This window comes from Salmo salar, chromosome 01 (genome assembly GCF_965601325.2).
Source record: "Salmo salar chromosome 01, fSalSal1, whole genome shotgun sequence".
Lineage (NCBI taxonomy): Eukaryota > Metazoa > Chordata > Actinopteri > Salmoniformes > Salmonidae > Salmo > Salmo salar.
In genome coordinates this window covers 45152114-45174284 of record NC_138291.1, presented here as the reverse complement: position 1 = coordinate 45174284, position 22171 = coordinate 45152114, and the positions used below count along the sequence as shown (strand labels likewise).

The window sequence follows — 22171 nt, the reverse complement described above, 5'->3', positions numbered from 1 at the left end:
ATGGAAGATAGTGTAACTGAGAAGACTATATGTATTTCTGCAAGGGCTCCAATACGTACAGACTTGGCCGTGGTGGTCTTCTTCTTGGTTTCCTTGTATTTCTTCCCCAGTTTAAAGGATCCGGCCAGACCGCGACCTTTGACTCTCTCTACTAGTTCCTCGTCCAGCAGCTTGCCAAGGGCCCTCTTGATGTGGTTACGGTTCTTCAAGAGGTCGTACCGGTATGTGGTGCGAATGTACGCAAAGATGGCGTTGACCGATGCTCCTTTACCAACCCTCATCTCTTTTATTGCCGTGAGCAGCATCACACGCACAGCTGCACAGAGATAACACACAACAGGTTGTAAAGAAAACATCAAAATGCTCATTTGAAAAGATGTAGCCAACATCAACAGTGACTTACTTGGGTAGGATATTTTCACTTTAGGTTGAGCCTCTGACTTGCAGTGAATAATATGCATCTCCTCTTCTTCTGGTCGTGGAGGTGGTACAAAATAATTCACTGACTTTCCCTGAAAATCACAAGAGAGACAACCCTATGCGTTCATCAATTAATGGGAGTATCTTTGAAAAAAAAAAAATCCCATCTCTGACGTGCCAATAAAGTCAAGACAGGAGAGAAAGTCAAAGTGCCATTTGATGCCCTCCTATTTGTCACATGCGCCGAATACAACAGATGTAGACCTTACAGTTAAATGCTTACTTACAAGCCCTTCACCAACAATGCAGTTTTAAGAAAATACCCCCCCCCCCCAAAAAAAAGTAAGAGATCAGAATAACAAATATCAAAGAGCAGCTGTAAATAACAATAGCGAGGCTATATACAGGGGGTACCTGTACAGAGTCAATGTGTGGGGGCACCGGTGTAGAGGTAATTGAGGTAATATGTACATGTAAAGTGACTATGCATAGATAATAAAAGAGTAGCAGCAGCGTAGAAGGGGAGGGGGGCAATGAAAATAGTCTGGGTAGCCATTTGATTAGTTGTTCCGGAGTCTTATGGCTTGGGGGGGTAGAAGATGTTTAGAAGCCTCTTCGACCAAGACTTGGCGCTCCGGTACCGCTTGCCGTGCGGCAGCAGAGAGAACAGTCTATGACTAGGGTGGCTGGAGTCTTTGACAATTTCTAGGGCCTTCCTCTGACACCGCCTGGTATACAGGTCCTGGATGGTAGGAAGCTTGGCCCCGGTGATGAACTGGGCCGTTCGCACTACCCTCTGTAGTGCCTTGTGGTCGAAGGCCGAGCAGTTGCCATACCAGGCAGTGATGCAGCCAGTCAGGATGCTCTCGATGGTGCAGCTGTAAAACCTTTTGAGGATCTGAGGACCCATGCCAAATCTTTTCAGTCTCCTGAGGGGGAATATATTTTGTTGTGTTCTCTTCACGACTGTCTTGCTGTGCTTGGACCATGTTAGTTTGTTGGTGATGTGGACGCCAAGGTACTTGAAGCTCTCAACCTGCTCCACTACAGCCCCGTCGATGAGAATGGGGGTGTGCTCGGTCCTCCTTTTCTTGTAGTCCACAATCATCTCCTTTGTCTTGATCACGTTGAGGGAGAGGTTGTTGTCCTTGCACCACACGGCCAGGTCTCTGACCTCCTCCCTATAGACCGTCTCATTGTTGTCGGTGATCAGGCCTACCATTGTTGCGTCATCAGCAAACTTTAATGATGGTGTTGGAGTCGTGCCTGGCCGTGCAGTCATGAGTGAACAGGGAGAACAGGAAGGGACTGAGCACGCACCGCTGAGGGGCCCCCGTGTTGAGGATCAGCATGGCGGATGTGTTGCTACCTACCCTTATCACCTGGGGGCGGCCCGTCAGGAAGTCCAGGATCCAGTTGCAGAGGGAGGTGTTTAGTCCCAGGGTCCTTAGCTTAGTGTTGAGCTTTGAGGGCACTATGGTGTTGAACGCTGAGCTGTAGTCAATGAATAGCATTCTCACATAGGTGTTCCTTTTGTCCAGGTGTGAAAGGGCAGTGTGGAGTGCAATAGAGATTGCATCATCTGTGGATCTGTTGGTGCAGTATGCAAATTGCAGTGGGCCTAGGGTTTCTGGGATAATGGTGTTGATGTGCGCCATGACCAGCCTTTCAAAGCATTTCATGGCTACAGATGTGAGAGCTACGGGTCGGTAATCATTTAGGAAGGTTACCTTAGTGTTCTTGGGCACAAGGACTACGGTGGTCTGCTTGAATCATGTTGCTATTACAGACTCAGACAGGGAGAGGTTGAAAATGTCAGTGAAGACACTTGCCAGTTGGTCAGCGCATGCTCGGAGTACAGGTCCTGGTAATTCGTCTGGCCCTGTGGCCTTGTGAATGTTGACCTGTTTAAAAGGTCTTACTCACATCAGCTGCAGAGAGCGTGATCACACAGTCGTCCGGAACAGCTGTTGCTCTCATGCATGTTTTAGTGTTACTTGCCTCAAAGCGAGCATTGAAGTTATTTAGCTCGTCTGGTAGGCTCGTGTCGCTGGGCAGCTCTCGGCTGTGCTTCCCTTTGTAGTCTGTAATAGTTGCAAGCCCTGCCACATCCAACGAGTGTCGGAGTCGGTGTAGTACGATTCGATCTTAGTCCTGTATTGACGCTTTGCCTGTTTCATGGTTCGTCGGAGGGCATAGCGGGATTTCTTATAAGCTTCCAGGTTAGAGTCCTGCTCCTTGAAAGCGGCAGCTCTACCCTTTAGCTCAGTGCGAATGTTGCCTCGATGTACTTACTGATAAAGCCAGTGACTGATGTGGTGTACTCCTCAAAGCCATCGGAAGAATCCCGGAACATATTCCAGTCTGTGCTAGCAAAACAGTCCTGTAGTTTAGCATCTGCTTCATCTGACCACTTTTTATAGACCGAGTCACTGGTGCTTCCTGCTTTAATTTTTGCTTGTAAGCAGGAATCAGGAGGATAGCATTATGGTCAGATTTGCCAAATGGAGGTTGAGGGAGAGTTTTGTATGCGTCTCTGTGTGTGGAGTAAAGGTGGTCAAGATTTTTTCCCACTCTGGTTGCACATTTAACATGCTGATAGAAATGAGGTAAAACTGATTTACGTTTCCCTGCATTAAAGTCCCATGCCACTAGGAGCGCCACCTCTGGATGAGTGTTTTCCTGTTTGCTTATGGCGTTATACAGCTCACTGAGTGCGGTTTTAGTGCCAGCATCGGTCTGTGGTGGTATGTAGACAGCTACGAAAAATACAGATGAAAACTCTCTAGGTAAATAGTGTGGTCTACAGCTTATCATGAGATACTCTACCTCAGGCAAGCAAAGCCATAAGACTTCCTTAGATATTGCGCACCAGCTGTTGTTTACATACGTGTCTTACCAAAGGCTGCTGTTCTATCCTGCTGATAGAGTGTATAACCCGCCAGCTGTATGTTCTTAACCTGTTATGGCTAGGGGGCAGTATTTTCACGGCTGGATAAAAAACGTACCCGATTTAATCTGGTTACTACTCCTGCCCAGTAACTAGAATATGCATATAATTATTGGCTTTGGATAGGAAACACCCTAAAGTTTCTAAAACTGTTTGAATGGTGTCTGTGAGTATAACAGAACTCATATGGCAGGCAAAAACCTGAGAAGATTTCATGCAGGAAGTGGCCTGTCTGACAAGGTATCGTTCTTCTTGTCTCTGTTTATTGAAGAGTGAGGATTTTAGCTGTCCCGTGACACTTCCTACGGCTGCCATAGGCTCTCAGAAGGTGGCAAAATGGTGAATCGTGGCTTTGCAGGCTCTGGCTGAAACAAAGTAGCGCGTTTGGGTAGTGGCTGGTTACAGTACTGTGAGACTCAGGCTCGTGCCCGCGTCGACCGAAAGCTTTGTTTTCTTTCCTCTGTTTAGCTAAATGGACATTCCCGGTCGGAATATTATCGCTTTTTTACGAGAAAAATGGCATAAAAATGGATTTTAAACAGCGGTTGACATGCTTCGAAGTACGGTAATGGAATATTTAGATTTTTTTTTTTGTCACGAATTGCGCCATGCGCGCGACCCTTCTTTACCATTCGGATAGTGTCTGGGACGCACGAACAAAATGCCGCTATTCGGATATAACGATGGATTATTTTGGACCAAACCAACATTTGTTATTGAAGTAGCAGTCCTGGGAGTGCATTCTGACGAAGACAACAAAAGGTAATCAAACTTTTATAATAGTAAATCTGATATTGGTGAGTGCTAAACTTGCCGGGTGTCTAAATAGCTAGCCCGTGATGGCTGGGCTATGTACTTAGAATATTGCAAAATGTGCTTTCACCAAAAAGCTATTTTAAAATCGGACATATCGAGTGCATAGAGGAGTTCTGTATCTATAATTCTTAAAATAATTGTTATGCTTTTTGTGAACGTTTATCGTGAGTAATTTAGTAAATTGTTAGCAAATTCCCCGGAAGTTTGCGGGGGGTATGCTAGTTCTGAACGTCACATGCTAATGTAAAAAGCTGTTTTTTGATATAAATATGAACTTGATTGAACAAAACATGCATGTATTGTATAACATAATGTCCTAGGTGTGTCATCTGATGAAGATCATCAAAGGTTAGTGCTGCATTTAGCTGTCTTCTGGGTTTTTGTGACATTATATGCTAGCTTGAAAAATGGGTGTCTGATTATTTCTGGCTTGGTACTCTGCTGACATAATCTAATGTTTTGCTTTCGCTGTAAAGCCTTTTTGAAATCGGACAGTGTGGTTAGATAAAGGAGAGTCTTGTCTTTAAAATGCTGTGAAATAGTCATATGGTTGAAAAATTGAAGTTTTTGTATTTTTGAGGAATTTGTAATTCGCGCCACGCCTATCATTGGATATTGGAGCAGGTGTTCCGCTAGCGGAACGTCTAGATGTAAGAGGTTAATGTCGTCGTTCAGCCACGACTCGGTGAAACAAGATATTACTGTTTTTAATGTCCCGTTGGTAGGATATACGTGCTTTCAGTTCGTCCCATTTATTTTCCAGCGATTGAACGTTAGCTAGCAGGACGGAAAGCAAAGGAAGATTAGCCACTCGTCGCCTGATCCTCACAAGGCACCCTGGTCTTTTTCCGCAAAATCTCAGTTTGCTTCTCCAGCGAATGATGGGGATCTGGGCCTCGTCAGGTGTCTGTAGTATATCCCTACCCTCCAACTCATTGAAGAAAAACTCTTTGTCTAATCTGAGGTGAGTAATCGCAATTCTGATGTCCGGAAGCTCTTTTCGGTCATAAGAGACGGTAGCAGCAACATTATGTACAAAACAAGTTACGAAACAACGCAAAAAAAACAACTAAATAGCATGGTTGGTTAAGAGCCGATAAGACGGCAGCCACCCCTTCCAGCACCATCATAACATGGTTCTCACCAGAGGCAGGGTGAGGGCCTCCTGCTTCAGGCCCTGTCTGCTGTTGTTCAGTATAAGAGCCAGGACCTCCACAGTCTTCCCCAGGCCCATCTCATCAGCCAGGATCCCCCCAGGCCACTCCACCCCGGCCAGGGGGAACTCTCGAATCAGGCTGCAGGGAGGAAGGAGAATTAGAGCAATAGACAAGAAATGGTCCATGTATGTTTGTATGTATTTAAAAACAGTAAAAACACTGTAATAACTATCAGGCTGCATCAGGGAGATAGGGTCATGACATTGATAATATAAACTGTAATAAAACGTGATATCCATGTAATAACAATGTATTAAACCCAGTTCAGAGGCTGATTGATTATATTTCTTTGTTTATGATTTGCGTTATCTGCCAGTGTCTGATAATAAAGATATGTGTAGATAAGGTCATACCAGCCTGTATATGGATTGTAGAATAGCTTCTTCCCACACAATGTGACAAGCTCCCTCCATAGGAAATTTAGAGATTGTTCTGGGAAGGGGAAATGACATATTGTTACAGTTGTCCAGGATAATTAAAATAGAAAATACTTCCCCATTTGGAATTAGTTCCATAATGTACAACCTGGCAGGCAAAATGGATTCATTTCAACCAGTTTTGCCTACAGGGAGAATGAATACCTTGAGAAGAGCTACTGCTCCTGTACTTCTCTCTCCTCAGCATCCAGTTAACAGCCTGACTCTGGTATGGCCTGAGGACTGGGATAAGAGCCTTGTGCTGTACATCTATGCTCAGGTCCTGGTTCTCTCTCTGGTGGTGTCTGACGTAATCATACAGCTCCTCCACGTTCTGCCTCTCCAAGTCAGTGTCACACTCCTCCTCCTCGGTCGACACCACTTCTAACATGGGAACAGAGAAATGGTACACAGAGTGTCATGGGTCAATTGAGGAGGAGAAGTAAGGAGGGTTGTTCCACGAAATGAGTACGTTTTGTGTCCATTTGATATATTAAGTAGAAATTGTGCAACATATTGAATTTTAATAGCCTGTTATATTAAATGAAGTGCCCTTTAATATAGACCACATGGAGAATTCAATAAATCAGATTTTTATTGTGAATAAAGACTAGCTAAAGTGCCATTTTTGTTATTTTATTTTTTACAATTGATTCATTTAGCAGGCGCTCTTATCCAGAGCGACTTACGGGAGGAATTAGGGTTAGGTGCCTTGCTCAAGGTTACAGACAGATTTTTCACATAGTCGGCTCGGGGATTCAACCTTTCGGTTACCGGCCCATCGCTCTTAACCGCTAGGCTACCTGCCTCCAAAATCAGCCATTTTTACATGCCTCTCCGTGCACCCTCTATGACTCCCCTCCGTGCACTTTCTAGATTTTAACCCACTTAACCTCAAAATGCATCCAGGTTTTCACCATTGTTGTAAAGCCCTAGTTATGTTGTTGCTTTGACAATTTCTGAAGATGATTTATTTAATGTGATTAGTAATTCATTTAAAGGTCAACCCTGTTATGTGAACTGAACTCTCATTTTAATATGGTGAAACTATTCCTTGTTAAATATTTTAATAGTCAAATCATAGTTAAAAAGCAGGTGTGCTGGTTCTACTCTTTTTTTTCTGGTGTTTTGTGGTGGAAAACAACCCTGTTACCCATAGATAGACAGGCTAGAAATGTTCGTTTTTTTGCCTTCAATTGCCACTCCCTGTCGCACACAACAAGCTCCCATTCCCCCTTTCACATGGGGTTTTATGATGGATTTAAGATGAAATTATCAACCCCGTTACGGTCAACCCTGTTACTTTATTTGCCACTTAATAGACATTTACTACAGTCATTTTTTTATTGAACCTCTTGAGATGGGAAACCATGTTTGTTTTTTAAGTTGAACATGTGCTATTTATGACAGAATGTTAAAATTAGGTGAAATAAAAAAATACATGTCCATGTTACACTTCTCAAAAGGCACTGAATTGGTGGAACGACCCAGGAGGAGAGGGAGGAGGAAGAAGAAGAAGAGATACAAGTTACTTACCAGGGATGATAAAGTCATAGTAAAACTCCATTAACTTCTGTATCAGTTGATTTGCCTTTCTGATCCGTCCGTTTCCCTCGCTGAGGAATTCAGGCTTTCCCAATCCCGATTCCAGTACATATATCCCCACCTGCCGTGGGAAGGCCAACAAACACAGGAGAAAAAACACCACTGCACTTCTTCAGAAATATAAACAGCAAAATAAAAGGCAACTTAATAATTCATTCCATATTCATAACCATAATGGCCGAACACAATGGATGGGTGACTACATCAGCCACCACGCTGAAAAAAACTACACATTTCATTGAAGCACTTGTGAAGAACTGGAAAAAGTGTAATATTGACACTACTCTCCAAGTGATCACAGAGGATATAAAGTGAAACTGCACACCTTAATTTCATCCTCTCCTGGCTGATGACACAGCTGCACAGCTCTTCTCTTCTGTAGCCAGTCCAGCTCCTCCAATACTATCCCTCCAGCCAGGAAACACTCCACTGGGCAGGTCCTATCCAGAGGCCTCGTCTCCAGTCCTCCTGTACTAGTACTGCACTCTTCGCTGCTGCTGGTCAAACTGAGGCACAACTGATCTCCTGTCCTACGAAGGGTGAAGGCCCTCTGGTCACAGCCTGGGGGGTTAACCCACAGAGGGGGAGGACGGAGGCTGAACTCCCCAATCAGAGACTTCCAGATATGAGCCAGGTCATAAAGAGGAAGCACAGTGAGGGAGAGGAAGGTGGAGGAGGTGTCTGTGGAGGAGGAAGCAGGGAGCTGGGGGTCCTCTCCTAGTCCTAGGTCTGACAACAGAGCTCCTGAGCTGGAGCAGCTTGCCTCACAGTCCTCCTGGACGCTCAAGAGAAGCGAACCGGTTGGGATCTGGTGGGTGGTCGAAAGAAGGGAACTGGTAGAAATCTGGTCGCCGGTGAAGAGAAGGGAAGCAGTTGGGATGTGGTGGCCGGTGGACAGAAATGAGCTGGTTGGAATCTGGTCTTCCTCTTCTTGGAGTAGAGTCTCAATCCTGCGGTCCTCATGCATGTTCCAGTTCAGCTTCTTCTTGGCCTCCTCATCTACCCTCACCGGTGGGGCACGCTTCCTTCTGTTGCTCATGATGGCAACCTAGGAGAGCATAGGATGTCAGGAAAGTCACTCACTGCTGTAATGCTTATGATGAGTAAAGCATGCCCAGATGAAAGTTTGCACCATTTTTGGAGGGAACTGAGTTATGCAGAACCATGCAATAAAAGTGATTAGAGGTTAGTTAATCAAAGCAAAAACCCACGTTATGGACACGCATGGATTTTTTAAAAACACCTGTCGGATCTACTTATACCATTGAAGTCTATGCCAGATTACCATAAAACGTCGTAGTTGGGCAATTTCGTTATCCTGTCGTTCTAAATCCTAGGTGTAAACTTGCTAATTGTCTTCACATTATGACAACTGCTGACTGATTGATTATCGAACTACTAAGTGTCAATAATGGCTCTGCAATGTAGAAATCCCATACTGCAACATTTTCGCTACAATGTAACGAGTAGGCAACACCACAGTGCCGCTTCTAGGTGCATTGTGATTGTTGTCTGGCTTTGATAGCAAATATGTCTACTGGCTGGCTCTAACAAACATTGAACATTTACTTTTTATTTCTCACAAAGCGTCGTCTCTGTTCCTGGTCCCTGCAGACGAAATAATAGACTGGTCTGGTTGATCAAAATCAGTCAAGAATGGACTTTACTGTCTTCTTAAACAGCCAGCTCCTCCGCCGCTGCGGTGCGCCATGTTTTCGTAGTACAGGACGGAAGTGAGGTAGCGTCACAACAAGGTTGAACCACAACCGTCGGACCACAACCACTAGGTCGCAGCATTGCTCTCTGTCTGCAAAGAGTACAACAAAAAAATATGGCTTTTGCTCTCTTTCTTGACGCCTTCAATTTGCCCCAGTCACGTCTCACAAAATTATAATAATTCTGTCAAACGTTTGAGGAAGCTATATTTTTTTCACGAAAAACGTCACCTTAAATGATAAAGCATTGCATGCATCTATCGTCGCATGTGCAGACTGATGTAAAATAGCCTACTATTCCTATAATGTGGTGAGTATATTGCATAGTCATACATTTGGCTAATAATATAGGCTAAATAACTGTTCGTTCTGATTTCCCACTCCTTTCTTTGCACAGGTCCAGAGCTCAGCCCCAGCTATTTTTTATTTTTTTTGTATGATGCGAGAAAATGTTTGCCTTTTACAAACACATTTCATGCAAATCTACGACACTTTACTCTCCATGGCCGAATCTTTAATATGACGTCCATCTAGCCAAGAGGAAATTATTGTCCTAAAGAAAACTACCAGTGGCACGGACTCACCTAATGATAAAGACAGTGAATATGCACTCACCGACGCTCTCTGCTATAGTGCCAATAAAATAGGCTCCTTTGGGAGTTGGGAATTTTGTTAGTTTAACTAAAGACAAACAGGTTAGAGATTTGTTTTTGTCTCCTCTCGTTTGTGCTTTTTCCGCAATTTAATTACGAAATATTGTGATAGGTTTAGGATTGTAGATGCTTTACACTGACAGCTGTAAATCAGCTATTTGCTACGCGCGCTGCCCAAATTGCGCGATTCCTGAGTTTAGGTTATGCGCTGCGCTGGGATTTAAAGCAATCAATCAACATATATATTTTTTAAAATAAGCTATTGATCCTCTGTGGCTAAATCCTTGAATGATTTAATTTATTTTTGTATAGACAGCATTAAGTATATAATTATGGCAAGTTCAAATTACTTTAGGGAAGCTTATCTTGGATGCGCAGCCACTGGATGGGCCGCCAAACAAATAGATGCTGTTGTCTATTTAGATATGTTACATATCAGTTTATACCACTGGCTAGCCTAGCCTACTACTATTAGCCAATAGCTTCAGAATCCTATAGCCTAATTTCATACTGACATGATCATACCTTTATTTTGAAAAACAAATAAAGCAATTAACTTTTTAATGTAGCTTACAATACTCCACCATGCAAATGCATACTACATGTCTATCTCTCTGCATACTGTCTTTTATCGGGGACATACAATGCAGTTCATGTGACCCGATTTTAAAGATGCATGCAATGATCAAGAGGAATAGAATGGGGGCACCCATGCTGCATTTCAAAGAGAGAGAGAGAGAGGGAGAGAGAGGCAGAGAGAGAGAGGGGGCAAAAAGAGAAACCCTGTATTGGCGCAGCAAAGGCTTAACTTGGGCTCCAAACTGAGAGGTTCAGGAGACGAGGTACGCAATGTTTCGAGGCAGGAGGTGCAGGTATGTCCACACTCTAACGTTATGATATTTAAGGTGTTTTATGCTAAGGATTTCAAAAGGTGCAACGTAACATGAATGGAGGAGACTGCTCTTCATGTGAACATCAGTGATGGTAGCATTTTGTTTAGTTAGGGTGATATATGCATGAGTGGGCCACTTTTTGGTAGATGGCTATGTACACAATCAAAATGAGTCTACCCCTACTCAATGTATGTTTATTTCAATTAATGAAGGTCTTATCTACATTGTGATGATGAAGCAAGTTGATAATGTATTATTCAGTGGATGCTAATACCCCTAAAATAACATCAGACCCCTAGTTTTGCTAAAGCGTGGCTTTAAGTTTTAGTGGGACACTTAAGTAGATGAAGTGGGACACTATTTTCTCATTAGAAATACATTAGTGTCCCACTTCAGCTGGCACTTGTTATGAAATCATCAATAAGACTTTGTAGAGGCTTATAGATAACACACTCTCTGTTTCATTTGTTTTTAATTTAGTCAATAATATTCTATTAGACCTTCTCAAAGCTATTGGGAAATTGATTTGGGGACATTCCAAGCTCTTGGTGAAAATCTATCTAAAGGAGCTTGCTCGGCTTTTCATTTATCCTGAATCACCTCTATTATTCCCTAAATGCTGTCCCCTTTCATAAATTGAGGCTCTTTTCTAGCCTACGTTTCTTACATATCATTGTTCTTCCTTTCTTTCCCTACCAGCCTTGTTATTTCCCTTTAATTCCTTTCACTGTCATCCCATGATGTTTATGTGCTATATAGCGTCTAGACTTGATTTTGAGATGTTATAAATAACTACAACAACATATTTCAATGTACTTTAGAATATCTAATGAAGGAAATTACATTTCAATTGATTAAAGGTTTATGTTATGCTTTTTTACAGCTGAAAAGTTCCCTGTCAGTAATTTCCTTCATTAGATATGAGACAGTACTATATATCAGATTTTTGTAAAATATTCAAGCAGTTTACATTAATGTTTATTATACTTCAAAACGATATTAATAAATATAAATTTTAACGCCAAAATGCTAGATTGTTAAATTATAATTTACAGAATGGCAGCCTTGTCATTCTAGTGCAAGGTTTCATAGTACAGCGATTTTTCATCATTTTCAACGGGTTACCCCATCTAAGAAACCTGACCACACTCATCAATGATGCGATGTCACACTAACCAACACAGAACACATGCAGTAGCAACCCCAAAATAACATTTGTTGTGATTGGTTTGCAAAATTACCATAGTACAGTACTCTCAAACACAAATGTCCCACTACACCGGATGTCCCACTAATGCGGACTTCACCCACTATTAATAATATGGCATTTTATTCACAAATGTCTGAAACATTTGAATCAATGAAAAACTGTGAAATAGCCTATTTTACCCAAACTGTTTGTAAGTGATTGTCAATTTGAATGTCCGTTCGACGTTGAAAATCTCAATAGGTTATATACAGTACCAGTCAAAGGTTTGGACACACCTACTCATTCCAGGGTTTTTATACATTTTGACTATTTTCTACATTGTAGAATAATACTGAAGACATCAAAACTATGAAATAACACATATGGAATTATGTAGTAACCAAAAAAGTGTTAAACAAATCAAAATATATTTTATATTTGAGATTCTTCAAAGTAGCCAACGTTTTCCTTGATGACAGCTTTGCACACTCTTGGCATTCTCTCAACCAGTTTCATGAGGTAGTCACATGGAATACATTTCAATTAACAGGTGTTTGTTCCTTCTTAATGCGTTTGAGCCAATCAGTTGTGTTGTGACAAGGTGGGGGGGGTGGGGGGGGAACTATCATTTGTTTTTCAACAGGACAATGACACAACTCACATCCAGGCTGTGTAAGGGCTATTTGACCAAGAAGGTTAGTGATGGAGTGCTGCATCAGATGACCTGGCCTCCACAATCACCCGACCTCAACCCAATTGAGATGGTTTGGGATGAGTTGGACCACAGAGTGAAGGAAAAGCAGCCAACAAGTGCTCAGCATATGTGGGAACTCCTTCAAGACTGTTGGAAAAGCATTCCAGGAGAAGCTGGTTGAGAGAATGCCAAGAGTGTGCAAAGCTGTCATCAAGGCAAAGGGTGGCTAGTTTGAAGAATCTAAAATCTAAAATATATTTTGGGGCTCCCGAGTGACGCAGCCGTCTAAGGCACTGCATCTCAGTGCTAGAGGCGTCACTACAGACCCTGGGTCAATCCCAGGCTGTATCACAACCGGGCGTGATCGGGAGTCTCAAAGGGTGGCGCACAATTGACCCAGTGTCGTCCGGGTTAGGGGATGGTTTGGCCGTGGTAGCCCGTCATTGTAAAATAAGAATTTGTTCTTAACTGACTTGCCTTGTGAAATTAAGGTAAAAAAATCAGCAAAACATTTGTTTAACTCTTTTTTGGTTGCTACATGATTCCATGTGTGTTATTTCATAGTTTTGATGTCTTAACTATTATTCTACAATGTAGAAAATAGTAAAAGTAAAGAAAAACCCTTGAATAAGTAGGTGTGTCCAAACTTTTGACTGGTACTGTACATAGGCCTCAAGGCGTAGTAAATTATATGAGATCTGATTCATAATTTCAATGAGTCATTTTAGCAGCATTTTAAGCAGAAATGTATGTAGCCTAAAACAATCTCAGTGTGGGTAAATTACTGCAAACTCAACAGGCAAGTTAGCGCTGAGTGCTGTCCAATGACTAGGTGCTGAAACCAGCCATGCAAACCAACCAGCAGACCAATCAACTTTTAATCAGCCTCCGGGAAGCTGTTTTTGCTGTACATGTTATTAGAGGCATTCAATGTCATTATATAGTTATAAATTACTGTAGGCTAGGCTATTATTACTTTGATTATTCATGATTGAATGTCAAGTTTGCTTCTGCATTATAGCTTTCCCTCTGGGCACACACTGATTTTTCCACTTTATTTCAATCAAATTACATTGAACCAACGTGAAATAGACGTTGAATTGACGTCTCTACCCAGTGGGATATTTTCCTTTGGTTAATTGAGAAGTTATGTAGCGTTTCAAAGGGTAAAAAGAGTTGCCAAAGATAGATTGGCAACGGACAGCTGTTTATCATCACTTGTTTCTAAAGAAAACTTGAATTAATATATTTATCTCATCTGCAGGAAAGACATCAGTGAAAGAGGTATGGTAAGGAGATGATGGATCTTCGATTAAAGTTGGACCCACTCTTCCCAATGGCAAAGCGGACATGATTCTATCACCAAGACCGTTTACACCATGTGGAATATGATGTACTTGAATGCCATTAGGTTTTTGTATTTCCCTATTTTACTCTATGACGTATTCGTCTCCCCCAGTAACATATTTGAGAGGTCAGTGGTTCCTAAAGCTGGTTCGTCCCGCTTGGTGGCCAGAATGGACGGGGACATTATAATCGGTGCACTGTTCTCGGTCCACCACCAACCGTCAACAGAGCAGGTAGCGGAGAGGAAATGCGGTGAGGTTCGGGAACAGTATGGAATCCAACGAGTAGAAGCGATGTTCCACACCTTGGACCGAATCAACTCCAACCCGAATCTTCTACCCAACATCACTCTGGGGTGCGAGATCAGGGACTCCTGCTGGCACTCCTCAGTGGCTCTGGAGCAGAGTATTGAGTTCATTAGAGACTCTCTCATCTCGATCCGGGATGATGACAACAAGGATGGTACCTCCAGACAGTGGTGCATTGAAGGGATGCCTGCGAGTCAGCCACCAGCCACCAAGAGACCCATAGCAGGAGTTATCGGACCTGGGTCAAGCTCAGTGGCTATTCAAGTTCAGAACCTCCTGCAGCTGTTCAATATCCCCCAGATAGCATATTCTGCGACCAGCATAGATCTGAGTGACAAAACGCTCTTCAAGTATTTCCTTAGGGTTGTGCCCTCTGATACTCTCCAAGCCAGAGCCATCCTGGACATTGTGAAACGCTATAACTGGACATATGTGTCAGCAGTCCATACAGAGGGTAAGTCACTGTCTATAGACTGTATGTTTTTTGTTTTACAAAAGTAATTGCATGTTGCGTATTTTCCATCAATATCTATTCAAACACAATTTGATTAAGTTGTGCTGGGGATTTAAATAATTGGCAGAACTGCGGATACTCTCCTGTCAGATAAGTGTTATTGTACAATTGATTATGATTTTTCATAATTCATAATCCTAATGGATTTAGCTCAAAAAGGAGGGAGGTTCAACATCATCCATCAAAGCTTATAGCTTGTGCTTGTTCATTCAGGCCTTCCTCATCCCTCTAACTTAGACCAACAGTTCAGGAAGAATCCTTGAAAGGTACAACCCACTGGGCACACACTGGTTGAATCAACATTGTTTCCACGTCATTTCAATGAAATTACATTGAACAAACGTGAAATAGACGTTGAAGCCTCTGTAGGAAGAAGCCATTTTTTCATGGTCAAATTCTATGGTTGCTCCTAGCACTTTAAAGTTCATTAACTCTGGTCTAGCCAGAAGCTTTTGAAGGGCTTTATTGGGTGTGGAGAGAAGTGTCCGACCAGTGAAGAGAGGGCAATGTTTGGATTCAGCTGTTGGTTAGGGAGGAAGGAATAGTCTATCTCAGTGGCGATTTTAGCATGTATAACTTGGTGGGGCAAAAAATAAATAATCTGGGATGCATGCCAGCAAAGCCACTACACAACACTAAACAATACATTCATTGCACTATAACGGTGAGAAAAGGTGCCCACAAACTGTTAGGGCCTACATAAAGCTGTCCCAACAGCAGTGTCCCAACAGCAGTCCCAACATCTTACCACTGCTACACCTGGCTATCAGCGGAGCCTTGTCTAGAAGCGAAACAGTTCATTCAGCCTCATTTACTGACTTGCTTAAACAAATGTGGTTCCTACTGACAATTGGTCCTTCGTGGGTAGATTTTGTCATCAAACTTTGTCATCAAAGTCTGGCATTCTCTGGATTGATGGTGCTTTCAAGACAACTAGGAACTCTAACAAACAAATGGTTGAATCATGGTGACGTCAGTGTTCTTCAGGTCGTAGCTCAAGAAAGAAGCCCAAGTTCCGAATTTACAATTCCGAGTTGGATGAAAGTTCAAAACATATTGTCCCAGTCATAGCTCGTTTTGTCCGAGTTCCCAGTTGTCTTGAACTCACTAATGTCAGATTTTACATCACAAATCATGCTTATTTGACAGCATGGCCAATGTTGAATGTTTATAATTTTAAACTAGGAAAAGAGACCCTTAATCTTAGACTTGGGACCACACAGCCACTCCACTGAATAGCAGGCTAATGATTAATTTGCTTGCAGTTAGCCACACTGATTCCTTCCAAACCACTCATTGTTGAATTTGCGATTTCCAACTTGTTGTGTAATGTTTATAGCCAATGAGCACTGATACGTTTTATCTATAATTTCTCTTCATTATTTCTCTTCATATGACAAGGATTAAAAGGATTTGCCAGTAGATTGTCGACTTGATTCATGATGATGACTGCTAGCTAAGAGTTTGAAAGTATGATGTTGACATGATCAGTCCAATCAAAGCTACTGTAGATATGTGATTTGACGTAATTTTATCTGTGGCCAATGACCTTGAGCCTTTTGGATGGGCACTTCTAATGTAAGTCTATGGCAGCACCCTAACCCTAACCCAAAAGGGTTCTTCAAAGGGTTCTCCTATGGGGACAACTGAAGAACACTTTTGGAACCCTTTTTTCTAAGATTGTACTTCATCTCCCACATGAAGGTACTACAATAGAAGCTTTTACATGACGGCATCCCTTGCAATGATTTGTGTTGATGTTCCCAAAGATATAATTTGGTTTTGTTGGTTCGTCATGGCAATAGCATACTTACAACTTGTTTCTGACCTCTGTTTAGAAATGAATGTGTGCAACATACTACCACAACTCATTAGTCACTACCTCAACTCCACACAATTCTTGAGTTATATGAATTGAAACTTTGAAGGATTTCGTGAACCAAGTCTTTCAGAAACGTCTGTCCTACTAATTCTTACTGGGGAGGTGATGGCAGGTAATCCAGCAGGTATCCAGCTGTCAGAAAGTATCCTGGTGAGACGACTGTTGGTAAATGACTGCATTTAAGAGGTTAGATAGAAATATATATGCTGTCCTTATCCACAAACTCTCTGCAGCATGATGTAATTCAGTCAAGATTAGTAATTTTTCGATGAATTCACTTCAATGTTATTGTCACCTCCTGGCCAGTAAAAGGGGTTATTTTTCATTGTAGTTGGTCAGGGCGTGGCAGGGGGTGTTTGTTTTGTGTGGTTGGGTATTGTGGGTTTAGGTTCTAGTTTTCTTATTTCTATGTTTATCTAGCTTTTCTAGTTCTATGTGAGTTTTGTCAATGACCTCCAATTAGAGGCAGCTGGTTGTTGTTGTCTCTAATTGGAGGCCATATTTAGTTGTGTTTGTTTTCACTGGGTTTGGTGGGTGGTTGTTTCTAGTATAGTCTGTGCACCTTACTGGACTGTTTTCGTTGTTTGTTTTGTATTGATTAAGTGTTTTCTTTAATAAATAAGAGGATGAGCACTTTACCCACTGCGTTTTGGTCCCCCTTCAACGACGAGTGTTACAGTTATAAACTACCGGAAATAAGAAATATATATATTTTTTAATGTTTTCCACCTTTTGAGTATTGAACAACTGAGAAAACAAGACAATTCTCAGCTTTAGTAGCTACAGTTCTGTTCTGCAGTACAGTAATAAGAGCCAGGAAGTAGGATAGATTATTATACAATAATTAAGATTCCATGCCCCGATGATGAGATGTCTGAATGATATAAGGTTTATAGCTGCCTGCCTGCTGTGCATAGTCACAGGTTGCGTCCTATGGCATCATATTCCCTCCCTGTATAGTGCACTACTTTTGAACAGAGCCGTATAGGCCCTGGTCAAAAGTAGTGCACTATAAAGGGAATAGGGTGCCATTTGTGATGCGACCTTTGATCTACCTGCAGTGAGGGACTCAGAGGACTCAGGCAGAGAGTTGTTGATGAACTAATTAAAACCCAATTACATTTCTGTTCTGTTGCACATTCGTTATTTACCAGACCGATGAGTAGAATGATATGTGTTTTTATTAAATAAACAAGTGATATGAGTTACAGTGACATGACATGGCAAACAGACTGAATGTTTGAAATGGAGTCACTAGTTATAGGTTGCAGTGCTGTTGTGTTTGGCTTGTTGGCAATACTTACAGGTGAAGTTATAATACAAAATGTCTTAAACTTCTTCAGAATGTAGAATATTGTATTGACCTTTTAAATAATATTGTGCTAAAATATATATTTACCTTTAAAGACCATGATATAGTCTTGTTTTTTTGTTTGTTAATGCTGTTTATTTCCCCAGGTAATTACGGAGAAAGTGGTATGGAAGCTTTTAAGGAGTTGGCCTCTCAGGAGGGGCTGTGTATCGCCCATTCAGACAAGATCTACAGCAACGCCGGGGAGAAGCACTTTGACAGGCTGCTGAGAAAGCTGAGAGAACGCCTGCCCAAGGCCCGGGTGGTCGTCTGCTTCTGCGAGGGCATGACGGTCCGTGGACTGCTCATGGCTATGAGACGACTTGGGGTGGCAGGGGAGTTCCTTCTCATCGGAAGGTAAAGTTAGATCATCTTATATGTTCATAATCAGTCTTAGCAATCGGTCAAAGGGAGGTATCAAACTGTGGCCTTATGTGTTAAGTATCTCAAAGTAAGAGTGTTGATTTAGGATCAGTTTAGATCACAATTACCGTAAATTCCGGACTATAAGCCGCAACTTTTTTCCCAGGCTTTGAACCTCGCGGCTTAAACAATGACGCGGCTAATATATGGATTTTTCAGCTTTCAAATTTTTTTTTTCTCAAAAAAACACATTCTGTGACGTGCTCAGTTTTTTGGCGGCATGAAGCTTTCATTAGACCAATGAAATTGCCCAACGGGTTAAGGTCAAACAGCTTTTTTGTTTACTGTTTAGATTAAATCGAGCGCTCTCAAACTTCCCATCATTCTGATTACGGTAGTCATTTTGTCACCCTCATCATGGCAAAGACACGGAGAAATGCATATGATGCAGCTTTCAAGTTGAAGGCGATTTATCTGGCTGTTGGAAAAGGAAATAGAGCTGCTGCACGGGAGCTTGGTCTTAATGAGTCGATAAGACGTTGGAAACAGCAGCGTGAGGAATTGACTCAGTGTAAAAAGACAACTAAAGCTTACTGCTAATTTTTTATTTTTTGTTACAAGCCGTGTTTCGTTAAAGCCTATTTGTTTTTACAAGCCGTGTTTCGTTAAAGCCTATTTATTTTTGTTACAAGCCGTGTTTCGTTAAAGCCTATTTATTTTTGTTACAAGCCGTGTTTCGTTAAAGCCTATTTATTTTTGTTACAAGCCGTGTTTCGTTAAAGCATGTGTAAAGTTCATTTGTTTCAATGTACCGGTAGGCACCTGCGGCTTATAGACATGTGCGGCTTATTTATGTTCAAAATAATATATATTTTTTAATTCAGTGGGTGCGGCTTATATTCAGGTGCGCTTAATAGTCCAGAAATTACAGTAATAAGATTACATGGACAGGGGGACCTGATCCTAGATCAGCACTCCTACTCTAAAACGCATGATTCATTAGGCCCCAGATCAGATCAATCTGAACATAAAATGGCAAATTTGCTGTTCTTACCTGACTCCATTTTGTGGAGTGATTGACTTCATTATTATTATATAGTATAACGAAATTATTGCCATGACCATTGAGGGTTGTTCTAAATAATATGGTGCTTTTTCTCCCTTTGATATATCATACCAAGGCCCCCTATGGTTTACTCAGTTTATACTTGAACACAATAATAATCATTATTCTAGCAGTAGTGGAGGTCCTTCTGAAAACAGAAAGAAGCTTTTAATCACACTCAGTCTCATGAATAATGTGAATAATGCATGGTTAGACAGCTCTCTCTCTCTATCTATTTCTACCGCTCTATCTTTCTCTTTCTCCCCTGTCAGATCACAGGCAAACAGGGGAGGCTTGGGTAACATGGGACAGCTCTTCTCTCTCCCCCTGTCAGATCACAGACTCAGTGGGAGACTAGGGTAATATGGGACAGCACCTCCAGCACAGAGCTCAGTGGTGAGGACTACTGAGCATCAAAGCACAGATCAGCTTGTAGTAAGACTGTAGCTATGCAGTGATGGAGCTAGCTAGCATGAAGACCTGACAGGAGTAGTGAAGCTCAAGCTACAGCTAAAACTGTCCCGAATTAGCCTGGTCTTTTTTCAATTGTAGGTTTCATTGTTTCCTTTCACACAATAACAATACAGTTGGACCATGCAGGCTAACCCTGGATAACAGTTTGGACAATTCCTCATCAAAAGACAGAAACATATTGTATATACAAACAAAGTAAGGGATGTAACACTGTTATATGGTGATGGTGAGGATACAGTATGAAACACTGATGATAAAACACAAATCTATACAACTTTAAACTCTCTGCAGTTGAGTTATGCAGCTTGTGATGTCTTCATGGGTGATAAATAGGACATGGGATCGGTGCGGCTGTTTCTTTCTGGGTCAAGGAGACTAGCGACTGAAAAAAGACTGTTTTGTAGAGCAGTGCGGTAAGTGAACACAGCCAGCCCATTGCATCTATGATAGAGGAGGCTGGGGATGACCATCCATCTATCCTGGGCTGTGTGGAGGATGAGAGGAAAGGCTTGTTTGCAGCGTGGACCTCATTCATCCAGTATGTATCCACTTACTGTTGCAGATGCTTTTACCCAACATACAGTACAGTAGTTTGTAAAAAAACAACGTTACTTAAAGTACAGTGTAGTGCACACATGTTTTGCACCCTATATGTGTATGTGATTCCTGTAAGAAACAAGAGGTATTTTCTAAATAGGAGAGGTCTTTTTTTGTTAAACGCTGACATTACATTTGCCATTGTCTTTGATTTGGGTATATAGGCTACAGGCTTCCTTCTATGTAAAGGTTAGACAATGCAACAATTGTACCCGGTATCCCACATGGAGGTGGTATGGCCTGGTTGAGTGTTTTTTTGTTCATACCATGGTTTGAGTGATGACTTCAATGTGCTGACGTCAGAGCAGCAGGTTCTTGGAGCATAGTGTGTGTGTAGTGCTGTGAAACAGATGGCTAGATATTGGTGATGTTGCCATGCTGGAGGAGGGAGGAGGGCATTCATTAGTCAATTGTTTATTTTTGTGTGCTACACAACAATATAATATGATTAGCATACTCTCCTGGCAAGTGGCAAGGTGTGTATTTTGATGGATTGTGTTACTGATGAAATGTTCTGTCCCCTATAGTGATGGCTGGGCAAACAGAGATGGGGTGGAGGAGGGCTTTGAGCAGGAGGCTATGATGAAGTTGCTGTGATGTTAATGTATCACGGAGCACACGCTCATTACTCCTCCCTAAGCTATGCCACACAGAGAATATATTCATCAACTTTATTTCTGATATTCTCTGGTTGAGAAGCAGCTTTCCTGGAAAGAGAATCTCATAGGTTACATAGACTCTGTCTTCCTGACCATTGTTCATGGCCCCTGCCACTTGACAAGCAGTTTACTTGAATCAGAAGGTCAAAGTAGTAACACCTTCTGCTCAGACTTCATTTCACTTTCTCTTGCATTTTTGTCGCATCATACCTTATGCTTTTGTTGTGAATCTTGAAGATGCTGTCTTGCCATCTCCCTCAGGCTGTCCAACTTGTCTGGCATCTATATGATGTAGACAAACAAAAGAAAATGTAACCATTTTGTCCCAGTCCCTACCAGAGTCATCTTTCTCAAACTTTCTCAACATCTGTTTCAGGGGACCATTGAAATGCTCTAAAAGACCACCCATTTTGGGGTGGTAAGGAGTAGTCCTAACATTAATGTTACTGTGTCTCTCCCCACAGTGATGGCTGGGCAGACAGAGATGAGGTGGTTGAGGGCTATGAACAGGAGGCTGTGGGCGGTATCACTGTGAAGCTGCATTCGGAGGAGGTCACGTCCTTTGATGACTATTTCCTGAAGCTCCGCCTCAACACCAACACCAGGAACCCATGGTTCCCTGAGTTCTGGCAGCACAGGTTCCAGTGCCGCATCCCAGGGCACCCACTGGAGAACATGAACTACAGGAAAAACTGCTCAGGTAGATATGGGGAATATATGATAGAGAATGATAATGGTTTCTTCAGAAGGGTTGCTGACTTACAATGTAAACTAGCATATGGTATACTTCATGTTGTCTCAACTATAATTACATTAGATTTTTAGATGTTTACATGGTATTTTTGTCTCAAATGGCTAGAAGTTTCCTGAAACTGGAGCAAATAAATAGTTTCTGTGCATCTAGCCATACAATAATGTTTTGTTTTTGTTTTATTTTATTTCTAAAACATTCTCCTGGCCAACCAAAGATGATCTAGGTAAATTGAATTTAAAAGGCACATTG

The 22171-nt window shown here is 41.9% G+C and overlaps 2 protein-coding genes across 3 annotated transcripts in view; one reads left to right on the top strand and one right to left on the bottom strand.

Annotated features, from left to right (window-relative positions):
• Positions 1-9158, bottom strand: part of shprh (SNF2 histone linker PHD RING helicase) — a 35537-nt gene extending 26379 nt beyond the window's left edge. For both annotated transcript variants that reach the window (XM_014197079.3, XM_014197086.3), the window contains exons 1-8: positions 8994-9158; positions 7750-8472; positions 7356-7485; positions 5985-6203; positions 5757-5835; positions 5331-5481; positions 404-512; positions 60-316 (exon numbers count right to left, since the gene is read on the bottom strand). In XM_014197079.3, coding sequence (XP_014052554.2) covers positions 60-316; positions 404-512; positions 5331-5481; positions 5757-5835; positions 5985-6203; positions 7356-7485; positions 7750-8463 — 1659 coding nt within the window. In that variant the 5' untranslated portion in view covers positions 8464-8472; positions 8994-9158. The remainder of the gene's footprint in view (positions 1-59; positions 317-403; positions 513-5330; positions 5482-5756; positions 5836-5984; positions 6204-7355; positions 7486-7749; positions 8473-8993) is intronic.
• Positions 9159-10554: 1396 nt separating this feature from the next.
• The window catches only part of grm1b (glutamate receptor, metabotropic 1b), a 28649-nt gene continuing 17032 nt past the window's right edge, over positions 10555-22171 (top strand). Inside the window, exons 1-4 of the mRNA XM_014197109.3 lie at positions 10555-10664; positions 13833-14677; positions 18078-18327; positions 21633-21868. Coding sequence (XP_014052584.3) covers positions 13948-14677; positions 18078-18327; positions 21633-21868 — 1216 coding nt within the window. The 5' untranslated portion in view covers positions 10555-10664; positions 13833-13947. The remainder of the gene's footprint in view (positions 10665-13832; positions 14678-18077; positions 18328-21632; positions 21869-22171) is intronic.